This window comes from Mastigoproctus giganteus, chromosome 8 (genome assembly GCF_048544385.1).
Source record: "Mastigoproctus giganteus isolate SK-2022 chromosome 8, ASM4854438v1, whole genome shotgun sequence".
Taxonomy (NCBI): Eukaryota; Metazoa; Arthropoda; class Arachnida; order Uropygi; family Thelyphonidae; genus Mastigoproctus; species Mastigoproctus giganteus.
In genome coordinates this window covers 90,651,100-90,670,209 of record NC_143582.1, presented here as the reverse complement: position 1 = coordinate 90,670,209, position 19,110 = coordinate 90,651,100, and the positions used below count along the sequence as shown (strand labels likewise).

Genomic DNA, 19,110 nt, shown 5'->3' with positions numbered 1-19,110 from the left:
CAAATTGAATGGTACAATTATTGTTCGTACTGGGCAACCAAGAGAATCCACACGTTACTGAGAAAAACAACATGTGCATTTACTGGGCATTATAGTGTGGTGTGGATTATCATCCTTGGGTTTGATTTGCTTTTTTATGCAACTGTTAATGGCGCTCTTTAACCTCAACTTGCTTCAGGAATCAATCGTCCCACACATTCGTGAGCTATTTGATTATGGTGATGAATTTTATTATCAACACGATGGAGCACCTCCCCATTTTGATTGCGATGTTAGGGCTTATCTGGATGAAACTTTCCGAAACAGATGGATTGGACGAAGAGGCAGCGTTGAGTTCCCTCAGCATTCGACTGATCTAACGCCATTTGATTTTTATTTAGGGGGATACCTCAAAGATAAATTTTATGCCAAAAAAACCAGCAATAATCGCTAAATTGTGCAGCAATATCATGAGATACCTTAGGTGATGTATGCATTTCAGTTTCTCGACCATGTCAACAGTTCCTGGATGAGAATGGAGGAAAATTTTAACACTTGTGTTGATGCATATTTTTTCTTCATTATAAAATTGAATTTATGTAAATAAACATATAAGTTATTAACAATCAAAGTGTGTATACATTTCTTGGACACCCTGTATATATATAGATGAATCTCTGAATTTTAGAAATGCCAAGGTCAAGAAAATGTCTTACAGGCGTGTGAAGCGTCCAGTTGAAAACTAATCTTTAAACATCCCCAATAAATTATGCTCTCCAAAAATACAAGATAATAATACCATGATTCGGGAAGAATTCAGTTTGAGTTCAACTTGGAAGGTACGTTACATACATTTTACATCAAGAAGGAGAGAAAATTCCAGAAGAGTTCACGCCGATGGTATATAATGTTTTTAAATAAGCTATGTGAGCTGAATTTTATTTCTTTTCTCTCTCTGGAAGTTTCCGATAAATTGGAGTTTCATTATTTAGTTTTATTCAAGGATTAATGTAGGAGTTTGCGCTCATTGAAGAATGGTATTCGTTGATCAGATTATTTTGTAAAAGTTGAGAGACGATTTCGGTTAAGATTTCATATAAATGAACAGTAAAAATATCTGTTTAATGTTTTTATCCATTGTAATGGATAAAAACAATTTCATCCATTACGATGGTAATCTATTTTACTCATATAACTAATCTGTGAAAGCTGGTAGAAACCTTGCGAAATTTCAGCTAAAACTGCTACATTCAGAGTAGCGGATTACCAACACTAATCAGCAGAGGAGTGAAACATCCTGTCTTATGGTACGAAATGGATCTTCACGGTCTACTAACACCAAATAGGAAGTACGGGCGCGCGTGCACACACACACACACAAGAGATGCCATCCCCTTACCCGTTGACTCACTACTTTGAAGTTTCCCTTGTGTGTTTCCCCAGAAAAGTAGGCGAAGCACGGATACAATGACCAAAACGACAGTCCACAAGCATCAATAGAGTGATGCCATGTTTTAATGCGCAGTGATCGCAGAATGATTACACATAAATGATCGTGCAGGAACAGCATATAGTTCAGATCTTACGCTTGATATCTGTAAGGCATTAGGCAGATATTGTGGGCAAATCAGAAGTGAGAGAAGCAAGTTGCTATCTCACGAATGATTTTAGTTGTATAAAAATAAAGATATCTCACGTTATTTAAGTACCTGAAGGATGGCGTTCTCAGAATTTAAATCATTCCATATATAAAAATGAAAACAGGCCAAGGTCATCAGTTTAGAAAAGGCTAATGCAGGGACGATTCCCACAAAGGATTGGAAGATTTTTTTATTTATGCCAGATATCTATCGGAAGCATTGCAAATAGAAAATGAACATACATTTAGAAATGCAATCATATGAGGTTCGCTAACTGAAATCAGAATTGGAATATTCTTTCTGTAACTACATTAAATTTTAGATATGGGGCTTATCCTCCAGTTCTAGGAAAACTGCAGAATAGGCTTCAGGATAACGGGACGAACTCACAGACTTTTCACAGAAGAAAATGTTTTCTTGGCAGTATGACAATTGATGATGTGGTCGGAGAGATGGATATCAGTCAAGGTCTTCCATATTATCATCTAAGAAACTGCAGTACTGAAAGGTCTGGACGAAGAATACCTTTTTGGATCGCATGGTGACTGTGAATGAGTCAGAGAGGAATGAGCGCAGCGTGCAGTGGTAACATCACTCATCATCACGACCGAAGCATTTGAGCTGACCGTGGCTCAAATTCACGTGACCACAAAACACGGTTAATAATATCTTATATATATATATATATATCTATCTTATAAATATGATTTCTTATAATATCTTATAAATTTCTTGATTTTAAGTTAAATGATACTTGCTACCTTAAATTACTTAAAAAGATTTCATATTTTCTAACTATTTTTTTCTCTCTCAATGTAGCTAGAAGAATTAGAAAAGGCATTTGCACAAACTCATTATCCTGATGTATTTACTAGAGAAGATCTGGCAATGAAGATCAACCTGACGGAAGCGAGAGTGCAGGTAGAGGCAACTATTGTGAAAACTGTTCCTAAAGCAGAATTTTATTAATAGAATTGATTGTAATTTAAATGTACATTTTTATTCAATTCGACAGTTTGTTTTTACATGCAGGTTCGGCATCCTGGGCAATAGGGAATATTTCTACGTGTAAAAATATGAATAAAATATCACCTTCTTGGACTCAAGATGATCGCGAAAAATTCAGGAGAATTGATGGAACGAAACACTTAAAAGTATTTTTATTTAAATTCTTACTAGTATTTTAACCGTAAGTTACAAGGTATCCCTCCGTACTGAATCAGCCCTTCCTCACTAAAAGTGATTTGTAAAAATCTCTAGCGGTTGGGGAAGTTCTATACATAGAGGAGATCCAAGCAGTTCTTCTTCTTCAGGAGGCCTGTAATACCTTGGAATAAATATTTGATCCGCCCCTTCCTGAATTGGTGGATCCAAACAGGATCCATCTGTTTGGATCCACCGAACTAGCGTGGATCCAAACAGGTGGATTTTAAAAACTAGCGATTACAGGAAACCATTTTTCTGTACAGGAAAACGCTTACGTAGACTAAGTTATCTCATGTTTCTAAGACTATTCAGATCTTCATTAGGGAATGGGTAGGGAGAATTGTTATCTCTGAATTCGCAATGTTCCAGTGGCAGAGCTTCCTCGGTTGGACAGTGCCCAGCTGTATTTTAATGCTGGACCAAAATCCTTTATGTTATATGTCATATCTGATAATACACTTCTCGACAAAATTAACAGAACAAAATGTTTTTCATGAATCTTATCGTGAACTGTGTTGCCGAGGGCGAATATTTGATATTAATAGGCATCCTGGCATGCAAATTTCGAGTATCCAATAGACATCGATCTACCACCTTACAGAGCCACACATTATGCAAATTATTCATGCCTATAAAACATGGGTCGCGACCACATCAGTTCATTTTTTGGCTTTCTCAGTGGGATAGCCACATCTCCAGTATTCAGGATGGCAATCATCGTCGTTTAGATGATTCTTTGAGATAGCGGACCGTTGGACGACATGAAGCCGGGCAGTCGCAGACAGAGGTGGCACGTTAGCTTAATCAATGATTTATCGTACGCTGTCCTGTAGCGATAGGAGGTCATAATACCACTGTATAAGGCAATTGTAAGAATACAAATTTGAATACTGTGTTGAAGTATGGAGACCTCATCTGAAAAAAGACATCGAGCTTCTGGAAAGGGTCCAAAGACGGGCAGCTCGAATGGTGAGTTATGGGAGAGAAAGCTATTATTATATAATAGTTTTCGCTGCCATAACTACCGCCTACCACAGGATGCAAAAAAGCCAAAGCTAAAACAGGTCCACCTCCATAACTGGATGAAGATGAGAAGCAGAAATATCGAACATACTGCACCGAGTGTGACGCAGGATAAAGTCACTCTCGTTCAGGCCTTAGGCAATGGGGTAAGTTCGAAAAGTCAGAGACAATCTCCCGCTGACGACAGTGGAGGAGTGGTGCTCTCTCTCTCCCATATGGCTAACCACAAATGAAGAGAAAGACAATCCAGCCCAACCATCTGGAAGTGATTATTATTATTATTATTATTGTAAACAAATTTTTGATGAATAAATTGTATTGTATTATTATTATTATTAGTAGTAGTAATGGTATTAATCATATATAAACCATTGTTATTATTTTTCACTGCTTAACCCGAGCGTAGCTCTTCATTAAGCTTTTACTGAACTAATAACGTTTATATTTTCCCTAAATTCCAAAGTAATTTTAATGGTGCTTAAATGGAAGCTGAGAAAATATACTAGCCGAGACAATTAGGGGATCGCAGTTCAATTTATGACACAATCTAACGTATCAATATCCACTGCAGCCGCAATAACAGCACACGTTCACGAACTTACATGCAGATATAAATTAGTAAGTTCTCCTACAAATACAGGCCAAAAACACGCAAATTCAGGCATAAAACCGCTTAGTTAATTACAATATGCCTGTCAATTATCGTAGTGAAGCACCTGAAAATGTCGCCTTAGACGCTTGGTCATCAAGAGGCTGGACAGTCACAAAGCCAAGTTGCAGCATGGCTTGATATGCGATGAAGTATTATTAGCAGGTTAAAAAAATTAAATTAAATTAAATTTTCTGTTTATACTCCGGGACGACCAAACGGTCAGAGGAGTTCACAAGATAGATAGAATACAATAAACAGCACCGTATTCAGTAGTCACGGGCTTGAACCCCGGTCACTCAAGGCACGTGTACTTACGCACCCGCGCGCCTGACCACTAGGCTACGGCAGCCCTCTTTTTGTGGAATCGGTTACACGAAACCCTGACCGTCTCTAGACGTCTAGCTTCGTGTAAGCAAGGCAAGAATGCCATCTCTTTCTTCGCCCATTGCAATCTACGCTTGAACTAATAAATATATAATTTTTTATTTATCCTACCAAAAAGAAGAAGAAAACAAACTTTGGTGCGATTTAAATTTTAGAGTATATCAAACGGAAGACCGATATACCCTAAAACTGAACGCCACCCAGATACTCCCGGGCACTTTGCCACGACAGGCATACGAGTGGCAACCGAAACTACACATTAATCGTATGCAAAGACATGGACTTTACGCGAGAAAACCTATGATTGCACAATATGATATCATTGAGAACCCGATTTCGCCAAGAGAGAAAAATGTGGGCACTTGAACATCGTAATTGTTCTGACGAAGAATGGCGTCTGTCCTTTTCACAGATGAGTACAAGTACAGCAGGCCGCCGTAGCCTAGTGGTCAGGCGCGCAGGTACACATAAGTACACGTGCCTTGAGTGACCGGGGTTCAAGCCCGTGACTGCTGAATACGGTGCAGTTTCTTGTATTCTGTGTATCTTGGTAAACTCCTCTGACTGTTTGGTTGTTCCGGAGTATAAACAGAAAATTTATTATTTATTTACAACCACCTAGCATTCTTGCTCATCTTTGTCGGATTCTCACCGGGTTCGAGTGTGGCGTAAAGATGAACCCGAGACAGTCCATCTCCACCGGCATGAACGCAGTCATTTTGGTGGAAGTGGATTCGTGGTACTGGTTCGTACAGATCTCTACATCATCAGAAACGGGTACCCTGGCTGGGAGCAGATAATAGAGATGAGATCCTGCATCCTTTCTTATGCCGGGCCGAAGAGTTCTTTCTAATGGACGAAAACGCTCAACCCACCGATACGAGGCAACAATATGCAGGAAGATGAGGGTAACGTCCATATGGAATTCTTCTCACTTTTTGTATTAATCGTATAGAGATGCTTGGAACACTCTGGGTATTACAGTTCTTCCAGACCATCGTGACATTTAATCAGCTGGGAACAGCACATCAACAAGAGATATCTTTATTTTATCGATGATCGCGAACCCGAAATATGTGGCTGTTGCTTGAGACCATACTGATGTCGTTGATAACAAAACCTACAAGCTTACTTAACTTTGCTTTGGATGTGTAATATTCCAATAAAGATAATATTACTGTTCAAGTTGCTTTGAAAGCTTTCGACATTTAGTTCAGAACTGAGCTTCAACTACATCATCCACTGTATATTTCATAATACACAAATATCTTGTATAAATATGGTTTATATATGTTGTTATTATCTCATAATTGTTTTTTATTTTATTTTATTTTTTTCGCGCTGTGTGGTCTGGATTGTGGTTCTCCATTTTGGACAGGAGCTGCTTGTTTGCTGGATAAAAAACACGAGTTCCGGTTTTTTTTTCTCGCAAACAAACACCTGAGCTATAAGATCGAAACACACCCAATTTAAAAACAACATATGGATGCCTCATGACCTCAGTTTCCTCTGAACAAACTTCAAGGAAACAAAAAACGAGTCAGCTTTGCACTAAGCTTACCAAACTTGAAGACACAAAGAGAGAGATTTAACATTAAATGTCTTAGATGTTTAGGACAGGACTTAATTTTGAAAATTACGTTGATTGATTATTTCTCGTCGTATTAATTAGCAAAAGGAAAGTCGAAGAAAATGCATTTCTGCCCTTCATTACCTAACCTGGTTCATTTGCGTTTACTACTGATCGTGCTCCTTCGATCAAAACGGGTTCTCCATTGTGCGTGTGAATACTGACCTATTCTAAAGGTTTTATTCCTTCGCTTCCCTCTCTTTATGCTTAGGTAAGGCAAGTTGTCTCACCCCAAGTAATTATCCCCCCCACACACATACGAATGATGCCTATTTAACTAGGCGGCGGGACTGAACCGAAGGAGCACGCAGTGTTGATCCCCCATGGCTTACTTTTCCACACATCCCTCTAGGTGTGATATATAACAGCGTCCCGGCTGCTGATCTACCACCGCACACTGCGTCCTAAGGGAACAGGTTACCCGCGGGCTAATCCGACTTCAGCCTCATTACACGTCGCTATCGGTAAGGCCCCAGCTTCATCAAAGGCGCTCACCGCCGGCTTCACACGGCTTCGACTCTTTTAGCGGTTTTATTCCGTGCATTTATAACACGGGTGTAACTTAATGGGGAAGATCTACTGACGGAGGGGGCACTCCGTTATTACACACTTCGCTTTATGACGGAACGAAAACGAGCTTCTAAATTGATTATCTGTAGAGGTTGCTTTAAATATTCATCGCAAAAAATCATATTCGTAGGTTATCTGCCTCATACGCAGAGACAGAGACAGTGAGATGCGATGTATATGCACAGAACTGCGTATGGTTTAATCAAAATGTGAAAGCAACGGGCGGACTGGAGGACATTTTTTCGCATCATTCTCTTCCCCTCCACACATATTGTGTTTATACATTTAACAGAGTGGGAGTTCCCGTTTATGAAATGTCGAACATGTTATCTGTGGCACTCCACCCTCCATTCGTTTTTTAAGCTAGTTCAATAACAGAACAGCAAATCAGACTGGAAAACAACAAACGGGATAGCAGAAGTTAGGGCAAAAGCCCCAGGTTTCGGTACTAATTTAAAAAAAAATAAATGTTTATAATTTAATCACATAAAGTTTATAAAATCACATTTATGTGATTATGATGTCCTTATCTCTACTAGCAAATGTTCGATAAATCATCGATAGGACACCATGCAACCTGTCCACAATTCTCGGACAACTTCATGCCTGACCTTCATGCCTTCATGTATCGTAACTCCCAAGTCCCGTCCCTCCACTACTGACTTTAGTTCAACTCCACCAAGTGTATATGTTATTTTGGGGTTGCTGTTCCCCAGGTGTAAGACCTTGCAGTTTACTGAATTAAAGCATAGCTGCCACTTTTCTTGACAATCCTGGAAGTCTATCTAGGTCACTCTGAAGAAGCTCTGCTTGGTGGCGATCATTAACTACTCTACTGATCTTAGTTTAGACCTCACGCCCTCCATCCCTTCATAGATGTCATTTAAGATAATAAAAAACAACAGTGGTCGCAATACTGATCCTTGGGGAACCCCACTACTTATATTAACCCAATCTGAGGAATAACCATTTATCTCAACCCCTCTGCCTGATGCCCTCAAGCCATCGTGCTATCCATCTAAGGATTTTCCATATGATTCCAGCCTGCTCCAACTTATAAAGTAACCACTCATGTGGGACTGAGTCAAATGCTTTGCTGAAATCCACATAAACAATGTTGAAATTATTCCCTAAATCCAGCTCACGAATGACCTGTCAAAATGGCTAACCAGATTTGTTAAACATGATTTTCCCTTTACAAAACCATGTTGTGTATCGTACAGAATTCCATTTCCATCTAAATGATCCTGAATTCCACCCTTGATCATTGCCTCCATGATTTTCCCTACTACTGAAGTTAAACTGGCCGGTCGGTAATTTCCCGTTACACTCCTAGAACCGCCTTTATGTTCCAATTTACACGAATCCAACGGAATCTCTCCTGAGTCCAGTGATGCTCTCATAACTAGCCTTAATGGTTCAGTGCACTCATTTTCCGCCTCCTGTAAGATTATAGGGTATATGCCATCAACCACAGGAGCCTTACTCGCCTATAGGCGCGAAAGTTGTCATTAAATAATCATTTGAAATTTCAACATCATTAATTACATTTTTTTCAACTTCACTTCCATAATATCTCATTGACACAAAAGGTTTTTTTATGTAAATATCGATGGAAAGTAATTGTTGAGTTCATTTGCAACTTCAGCTATGTTATCTAATACTATCCCACGTCCATTACATAAGGGTCCAATCTGATTTGTTCTTCTGTTCTTTGCATTTATATATGTGAAGAATTCCTTAAAAACTGCACTCTTTGCTCTCTTCTTTATTATTTATCCCCACTGTTTGCTCTCTCCCAGACTCAGTAAAGATACTATAGTGAAAATTATACTTCGCTTAATAAAACGTCTTTCTCCTTCAGAAAATGATGAATATAATTCAACCATGGAAGACCAACATGGAACAGAACATAAATGTTCCGGAAATTCTTTCCAAAATAAGAAATTGCCTGACTCCAATGAGATTTTAAAAGATGAACTTGAGATGGAAATTAATGAAATACTTTTAACTATTTTTGCTAAAAAAGTTCAAAGCCTAGAAAATATGGACTGAGATCGTCTTCGATTATCTCAGTACCAGAATAGAATCCGAAAAGGCGTTTTCTGCCCCTAATCAAATACTGTATGTACCAAAATTAGATCCATTTTAAACGATCATACAATTAATTGCTTATGTTTCTTAAGAGCTCACTTTATTCGGACAGGTAGTGTGGATGCTTAAACATAACTAAACTTTGCAGTATTTTTTTGTTTTTACAATAACTATATTTTAATGATTTTTTTAAGAATATTTATTATTGCAATAAAAGTTTATTTAAAACAGGAATTCAAGTAATTACAGTACATGTTTTTTTCCTTACTTTATTGCACCTAACTGTCATCAAAATTTATTGAGAAAATACCGATATCCCGGTTTCATAAATTAAAAATACCGATATACCGATATTAAGATTTTGACCGGTATTGTAAGCCCTACTGTGGAGGTACTTTACCACAAGTTTCACCGGTATTGCACTACGCACTTTAAATAATGGCCTCCCCGTTCAACGGACATGAACCCTGTGGAGCATGTTTTGGATGCTGTCGAAATATCCTTTCGAGCTTTGGATCCTCCACCCAGGAAGACGACGGAATTATGGACAGCGGTGCAGCTAGCATGGATGGAAAAATACCTGTGGAACGCTTTCGTGAACTAGTGGACTCACCCCTCACCGTGTGACTGTCCTTAACTGGGCGAAAGGTGGGCTTACCCGTTACTAAGTAGGTATCCCACGATTTCTGCCCACTCAGTGTACCTTCCATTGGAACAGGGCTTTTTCATTTGAAGTGCTTAGTGCTATACCGGAGAAACTCATTGTGAAGTGTCTTCATAAAACGATATTGATGCATGAGCTATGTACAAATCTGAGGCTTTCTTCCCCTACCCTGTACTGTACTATGTTATATAGCATTCATAGCATATTGAAGCTTTGTCCCTAAATGTTTTATTTTATATCAAACAGGGTCAATTAAAGCCAATACATTTAAACTTTTAAGCGGGAGATAAGATCTACGTTGTGCTGCAGACAATTTTTGAAGATATGTTAACTCTCTGAATTAATTAACAACATGATCTGTGCGCTTCATGACGTTGGGTGGGGTGTTCACTATGAAACTGTTTCGAATTATCGTCGAAGCAACCCAGAGTATTATGTACAAAAAACAGTATGCATCTTTTCAAGAAAAAGTGAATTGCCAAACTAGGTAAATTTGTACAGCAACAAAGCTTTTGAACTTAATCGGCAGTTAAAAAGAAATATATTCCTTGTAGTTCTCTCCTCACCAATAGTCCTATGCGATGTGTTCAAATATTTACTCTACGTTTCACAAAAATGCCTTGTTATACAAAACAAGAAGGAGGGATGGAGGAGAAAGGCGTCCCCAAAGCGAGAAATGAGCAGGAATTTGAAGGAGGTGAGGGGGGGCCCCTATAAAAGGGTAGATAGGATGTAGTGGCCCTCACAGGACCGAAAGAATAGATAAAGCTGAAAAAGTGAGGGCCAGAGACAGCTGCGAGGGCACTCAATTCACGATCCCACACTGGGAGATATATATCCCAACATCCCCAGACGTGCCACTTGTGAGCAAGAAGCTGCACCCCATCAACAGAAGAGAGAAGTAAAACCCTGCGTACAGATCCCACGCTGAAGAAGCAGTAGTGTTGGAATAGCTGTATACTGTATAGGTTTCAGGACATAGCAACAATGGGTATTACCGCAAGGACCCTTTATGTTTTCAGCATGAAAAGGTCGTCGTTGTCATGCGAAAGGATTCATAAGTACACGTGCTCTGAGTGAGAGGAGGATGGGAGGATCGATGGATACGCTGAATAGAACAGAACTGTTACAAAAATAGATAAGAGTTGATAGATTCCTCGAGATTTCCAACAACGTAACGCCATCTCTGTCTGTGCCTATGTCGGGGAGTATGATCAGCAAACGATTTCAATAAGTGGGTTGCATTAGAGCCAACTGTTGCCATTCCATCGTTGGAATGTCCCAGCAGTGCTCCCTGCTGGAGCGCTGCTGGGACAAAAATGGCATCTTATAGTCTTTAGTGAGAAATCGCGTTTATCCCTGTGATCAAGTGACGGCCGTATACATGTCTGGAGACACACCAGAGACAGAAGTAATCCGGCTTGCATCAGGGAGAGGTTTACTGGGCGAATCGTGCTTTGTGGGGCCATCAGTTAACAGGCCATTACTAACAACCAGATAACGGAAAGACATTACATTGAAACCATGCCCTCGTGGGTAGCACCGTTGGTAGGATCGTCGTCCTTCCCCCACACCGGGTGGAAAAGACCTGAGTTCGAATCCCGTCGATGACGCGAGGAACTTTGATGGGCTTTTTTCACTCCGTGGTTGAGTTAGTCAGTCTCAGGCGTAGATAGCAAGTTTCCCTTCCAGAAACTGGGGTTTTTCGTCAGGCAAAACAGACAAATCGACTATAGAACACACGCAATTAACAGACATCAGACACACAGCACAGCAGATGAATTTAAATATTCTGCGGCCTAATATAATAATAATAAATCCAACTTCTGATAATTCAATGACCGACACACTTTAAAGACCGTTAGTTGTACCTAATGTCCTTACTCGTGCTAAAGAAATTGCAAACTCTTCGAAGTCCATTTGCTCACCGGTTTGTTTTCCTGCTAATGTTTACTCACGCCTTTACAGCACCCTCAATTCCTACGTCACTGCGGTAGAAGACTCGTTAATTCGACGTTCCACTTGGGAGATCAGTCGAACGTGCTAATCGTTTACGTTCATATACATTGCAATTGTGCATGAAAATTTTCAAATGAATGCGTCCATTCTTGCTTGTTGGGGCAATTCCACTGATGACTAGTGTACATTTGCAATACTGATTAGTTTGTGGAAAATAAAAGGCACACTTGCCTGTCCCGGTACTATGCATGTTGTAAATGGGCCCTGTATAGTTCTGCCATCTACAGCAATACATGGAGCGATCATAGCGATTGGTCAGCGCGTACGTAGTCTATAGAGTTACAAACTACACCTATTCTAATCCACACGATATCACCAAATACGGTAATGTTCTTGTAAACTTCTCTAACCTTATGCGGATGTCTACGAATATAAACAGAACATTTATTTATTTATTGAATAATTGAATTTTATGCAGTTTAAGAAAATTTTAAGCTATGGTTGGGATTATTTTAGATTTCTTGCGGAGGAAACTAAGGCCATCCGAAGTACACTACTGTAATTGCAAACTTGTTTCTAGTCTATCGTCAGCTTACCCGTTTCCTCAGATGAGAAAGCGCCCAACTCTCGCCCGAGGTTGATTAACTGCGCCAGGTAAAGAAAATAGTCCATAAAAATTTCTCCCATCGAGAGGGAAGTATTTGTCAACTTACGTGGGATGGGAGTTCGAATACAGTCCTTTTCTACGTTGTATAAGAGATCAGGGTCTATTGACTCTCTACCAAAGAGCATCATGAGCTAATCTAATTATGATAACATTGTTGTAGACCATAATCTGCTCCAGGAAGTGTCTTTTCTGTGATAACATTGGAACACCATCATTGCTCAATAAGGATGTAATCAATCTGATTCCTTGTTTTATGATTCAGAAGATTTCCATGTGTACAGCCTTCTCTGCTGCTGAAAGCAGGTGTTACTCTCGCCCGAGATTGTTTAACTGCGCCAGGTAATGTTACAGGAAGTAAGAAAACCCTTAGCCATAATTATGAGAGAATCCTTGGACTCAGAGAAGGTCCTCACGGACTGGAGATGTGTCCCCAATTCACAAAGGAGGATCGAAGAGTAACACGAGTAATTACAGACTGGTTACTTTAACTTCTGTTCCGGGTAAAATAATGGAGTCACTGGTTAAAGATGCATTGCAGGATCATCTAGACAAGACTCCAGTAATAATTCAGACACAGTATGGGTTTGTTAAGGGAAAGCCTTGTCTGGCAAATTTGATTGGATACTATGATGTGGTTACAAAGGAACTGGATGCAAAAAATAATTTTGATATCATATATTTGGATTTCAGGAAAGGTTTTGACTCTGTTGAGCATGGAAGACTACTGTATAAATTGGAGCAGAATGGTATTGAGGGTAAGTTGCTACAATGGATAAAAGGATGGTTGAGGGGGAGGGGAGAAGACAGAAGATGGTAATCAATGGGTGCTGCTCTTTGTGGACTAATGTTATTAGTGGAGTCCCACAGGGTTCGGTGTTGGGTCCTCTGTTGTTTTGTATATTTATCGATGATATTGATGAAGGTTTATCAGGCTTAGTATCGAAGTTTGCAGATGGTACAAAGGTTGGCAGGGTTGTTAATGACAGTAATGGCAGTGTGTTATTGCAACAGAATCTAGAAATTTTGGGCAGATGGGCTGAGAAGTGGCAACTGAAGTTTAACCTTGACAAATGCAAAGAACTGAATATGGGCAGAAGTAACTCCAGAGAAACGTTCCAACTGTGTGGTACTACACTTAGGGTGGTAGAAAACGTACTAACTGTGTTGTACTACAATGAGGGTAGTGGAAAATGCATAAGACCTGGTGTAATTGTGCAGTCAGATATGACGTTCTCTGAGTAATGCAGTCAGGCCGTCAGGTCATCTTATGGGGTTTTGTCAATGATATACAGGAATTTTGCTAGCAGGACAAAGGAGGTGATTGTCCCTCTGTATAAGGCAATGGTCAGGAAACGCCTTGAGTACTGTGTGCAGGTCTGGAGGCCTCATTTAAGGAAGGATGTAGATTTGCTTGAGCGTGTACAGAGAAGGGCAACAAGATTGGTGAGGGGAACGAAGGGATCCTCTTACCAGGAGAGGCTTAAGTTCTGCAAATTGCAGCAGCTGGAGACTAGGCACCTGCGAAGTGATCTGATTGAGGTGTAATGCCTTGAATGGGTTGAGCACGCTGAATTCTGATGGGATTCTTCCACTTGTTCAAATTACGAACCTAAGGGGGCATAAATTCAAATTGAGGAAAGACAGATGTAGAATAGCCAGCGGGTGGTGAATTGCTGGAACAGGAAAGTTGATAGGTTAAATAAATTTAAGGAGGAACTGGACAAACATTTAGAGGGGATTGTTTTGTAATTTTTTTTTGGCTGATGCTACATAAGCTCATTCACTTGCTTTCTTGCATCACATGCGACTACTAAAAACAAGGTTAAGTGCAGCCATTATCAACCCACTGCAGGATGGAAGCCTCCTCAACAATTCATGCTGAGGGAAATGGACCATAATCTGCCACGCTGGTCCAGTGCGGGTTGGCATATCGACCGTATTCAGCAGTCAGGGGCTTGAACCCCGGTCTACTCAAAGAGCGCGTGCTACTGCACTCCCGTTTTGACCACTCGGCTACGGATTAAAAGACTGTTCAGATGACAAAATCCAATTAAACTTTCACCTCGTTCATTTCTAGTGCCAAGACCAAACCTACCACATTCCGGATTAGAAGAAACTGTCTTGCCTACCTTTGCATTAAAATCACCCATGAATATCAAAACATCCTTTTTTGGGACCAGATCAAGAGCCGATTGCAGATTTTCATAATAAACGTTCATATTTCATCTGTGGATGTTGTTGTTGGTGCATATGCAACTAAAACTGTGAGATTTACTGGCTGGCTGGCTCTGAAGTCTAATCGTCATCATTCTACTATTAATAGGATGTTCATGGTCTCTTCTTGGATACAAGAAGAGACCATGAACATTCCTTATTCAAAATGACAGCGACACCTAGTTCTTTTACTTCGTCACTTCCAGAAAAAACAATCAAAAACCCATTTCCAGTTTTGAAATGACCTTGTCCTGTCCACATGACTTCGATTGCTCCTAAAATGTCAATTTTCTACCTATCCATTTCATTGATGACCATATCCATCTTGCCTTCTTTTAAACTTTTGACATTCCATGTGGCCACGTTTACCCTCTTCTTTCTTAAATTTAATTTTGCAGGTCACACAGTGACATCTGGGAACTGGTTAACAGCAGTTTATGGAGTTGTTTTTGTTGTGGTCTCTGTGGCATCAGAAAATATGGTGGTATGGCATTGCCTACCACATGGCCGATTTTGAAAGGGGCCGGCTTTAATCATAGGAAGAGTCATCGTGTTTACTCATTTACTATTTGTAAATACTGATAGCAGAAGCATCATCGCATCGCGGGACACCACAATTGAATGGAACTGAGTTTTAGGCTTATGAAACTTAACCTGACAGAGATTTGATATTTCTGTTTATGAGTGGAGTGAACGAGAATTGCTATAGCTTCATAAGAAATCTGTAGCAAACCTAGCTCAGTACATCTTTCTCAAAATAGTGACAAAAATTCTTTTTTGGTGCTGTTATCTGCTTTGTAACTACTGATCTCAGTCCATCAGTACTGGAGATACGACAAAGGATACTGAACTTAGACTATATAACGGATGCTAGATTTATTCGTAAAGGTGAAAGAAGTTCATGCACTTGTTCATATTGCTTTCAAAATACGCTGAACTGATTTATTCTTTATAGCCGTTCTTCCTTGCTGGTTTAAGCTGAATACTAGGCGAACATACTAAGGATCGCTGACTTAGGTCCATTTGATAAAGGTGCTTGAACTCAAGATTGCAGCGTTTCTTTCTGACCTTAAAAATTATTGAAAAAAAAAAGCCCAAAGTTATAATATTATAAGCAATTTATTATAAGCTTATTATTAGCTTATTAACTTATTATTATTAACTTATAACTTATTATTAGCTTATAAGCTTATTAACTTATTATAAGCAATTTATTTCTTTGTGTTACTAGTATCATACTTTTAGTTATTCCCCATTATTATTATTATTTTAAAACCTTTTTTCTCCTTTATGGGTTTTTACCCGCCCCGTGATTAGCACTGGTACCACGTGCATGGGGTGGTTGGTTGTGTCCGGTTACTACTATTATCGTGTGTACCCGTCTCGGTGATTACCCTGCATCCTGTGGTGATGTGCTGGATTGATTCTGCAGCCAGGTGACATCGACGACATGGGTCAACTGTTACTACGGGATCCTTAGCGATGTATTTGCTATAGTTCTTGGTGTCTGCGCACAGTGGTATTGTTACCGTCCTCCACACACCGGGTGGAAAAGACCCGGGTTCGAATTCCGTCGATGACGTGAAGAATTTAGTGGGCTTTTTTCACTCCGTGGCTGAGTTAGTCGGTCTAAGCGTAGATACCAAGGTTTTCCCGCAGAAATTGGGGGTTTTTTTTTTTTTTTGGTCCAGCAAAACAGGCAAATCGACCAGAGAACACATGCAATTTACAGACACATTACATAAACGAGTATATAGAAAAAATTCTGGGTGATTCAAATATAATTTGAATTTATTTATGTTGTCTTATATGCAAGAAATTACCAGCCGACCGGGCTAGCCAGGTGGGTAAAGTGCCTACCTGGCAACCCAAAGGTCGCGAGTTGGTTCGAATCCCGCCTCGGGCTTGGATCAGAGTAGAAAATGACGAAACCTTGGTAGGTGCAATATGGCCACAGAAGCCGATGCGCCAACAACTAACAAAAAAAGTAAAAAATAAATAAATTACCAGGTATAACCCAAATATAATAGTTTGGTTTTTTTGGATACTTTCATTGAGGATATTGTCTTTCTTGAAGATGGCCTTCACTTTAATGATCAGCTTCTTACTTCTGTTACCCCGTTGGTACTGGGTGAGTTAGCCTATCTTCACTCTTATCTCTTCTGCTGTAGCCTTCGTTTCCAAGCTGGTGGTTTCTTGTCTTCTCGTTTTGCGTTATGTATTTCTCTGGTTTCCTTCCGTTTAACCTGGTGGCTGCTACAGCGTCACAGTAAAAGGCTATACGGACGGTGTCTAGTGTTACTTTCTTGTTGAGATAATCCGGTGTTATTCGCGTATTGAGGTGGCCTGTGACTTTCCACATGATTCTGTTGGGTCTCTGCTTCAGTATGGCGTGGGTCTTTGTGGGGGGCTACATTCCCTCCAAATTTTAGAGCTTTCTTCCAATCTTCTTCTATTCTGGACATCGCGATCTTGTCTGTTTCTACTTCGGCTGCTCCAGGTTGTGTTTCTTGTACTTGCTGTTCCTCCTCCAGTTCTGGTTCCTTTATGTCCGTATTCGTTGTTGTTTGTAGTTGGTCGCTCACATCTTGCTAACTTTTTTTCCAAGATTGCAGGAGCTATCGTGTTCTTTTTGACGATGGTCTGTCTCTGGTCTGCTTTCGCTCTTCGGTGACCCGAACAGTCCGAAATCGTTCTAACCACTAATGTGTAATTTCGTCCTGTACATTGTCATGTCTGTCTCTAGCTTCGTTACTTCGAAGTATGCTCGCATGACGAATATAGTAATTTCAATGCTTCATGTCATGCGTTGGCTTCTTCCTTCCTGGGTGGTTACTAGTGCACTTGCGCAGGAAGCATTTCCATATGGTTGGACTGGGAGGTCTTGCCCTTCAGTTGTGTTAGCCATAAGGGAGTCAGCGCCCACTGTTGCCTGCGGAAGCTTGTCTTCAACAACAACAGGAGATCAAAGATGTAGCATAAGTAACAAGTAACAACCATCCCGATCATCGTGTCAACCATCGGTATCGTGCCAAAGACCCTACATAACAGACTAGCAGCGAACACCTACAAGGAACTCCAGAAAGTTGCAATCCTGAACACCTGTAGAATAGTTAGAGAGTTCCTCGACCAACAGTAACATCAGACATAACAATAACTACCCTGTGTACTTGGTAGCAATACCCGTCACGAGGTGGAACCCCCAATCAGGGAGAAATAATATAAGAGCAATAATAATAATAAAACAAGGCCGAAATTCAAGCGATCATCTATCTCTCAACGATGTACGAGATCCTGACCAGCTGCATAACCAAAAAGCCATCAGAATACTTGCAGAACCAGAACTTTATGGCCGAACAACAGAAGGGATGCAAGCTGATGAGCAAAGAATGCAAATAGCAATTAACTATTAATACCACAGTTATTTATAGCGCAAGCCTACAAGAACTGCCGCAACCGGTATACAGCCTACATCGATTACCGCAAGGCCTTCGTGACTCCGTGCCTCATAGCTGGCTAATAGAGACGCTGAAGATTTACGAAGTCAATCTGGCAGTGACAAACTTCCTAGAAGCAACCATGGAGAAATGGCGTACCACCATCAAGGTTGAGAATATCACAACTAGAACGATCCCCATCAGCAGAGGAATCTTTCAGGGAGATGATCTTAGGCCACTCAACCGGCTTGCCCATCACTCAACTACAGCAAGTATGGACATAACCTCAAGGAAGGAAGGAAAAACCTGTACACTCTCTCCCACCTCATGTACATAGAAGACATGAAACTGTACACGGAAAACGAGAAGCAAATCCAGCAAGTACTCCGGATCACCGAAGACTTCAGCAATGATATCAGGATGGAATTAGGTCTAGACAAATGCAATACCCACGGATTGCATCACGGGAAATTAGTTAGCCGAAACTACCACATACAGACTGGTAAAGGGATCGAAACCATGAGAGGGAGAGCGACCTAGAAATGCCTGGGAATGATGCAGGCTCAGCAGTTAGATCACAGGGAGATCAAGGCCTGCCTGACCGAAAAATACCATCAGAGACTTTGATGCATGTTCAAAGCAAATCTAAACGGAGGGAACATAGTTAAAGCCATAAACACCTACGCAGTCCCGGGATTAACATACTCCTTCGGGATCATAGATTGGACTAATAATGAGCTGGAGGACATCATGGGAAAGACAATGACAACGATGAACAAGAGCTGCCAACACCATTCAAAGTCAGCTGTGAAGAAACTGATAATAGCTCGAAAAGGAGGAAGAGGCCTGATAGACCGCATCGAGCAACAGAAGAACAACAACTAACCTGAAGGATTACTTTCGGAAAAACACAACAGCACTCTACCAGACCATAAGGAAGGCAGACAAGCAGCATATCCCACTCAACATAAGCGAGAGTGCCTTCTTGCCC

General features: G+C 40.4%; 1 protein-coding gene across 1 annotated transcript in view; it reads left to right on the top strand.

Moving 5' to 3' along the window:
• The window catches only part of LOC150081713 (uncharacterized), a 157,957-nt gene that overhangs the window by 99,694 nt on the left and 39,153 nt on the right, over window positions 1-19,110 (top strand). The window contains exon 4 of the mRNA XM_090380293.1: window positions 2,439-2,540. Coding sequence (XP_090236419.1) covers window positions 2,439-2,540 — 102 coding nt within the window. The remainder of the gene's footprint in view (window positions 1-2,438; window positions 2,541-19,110) is intronic.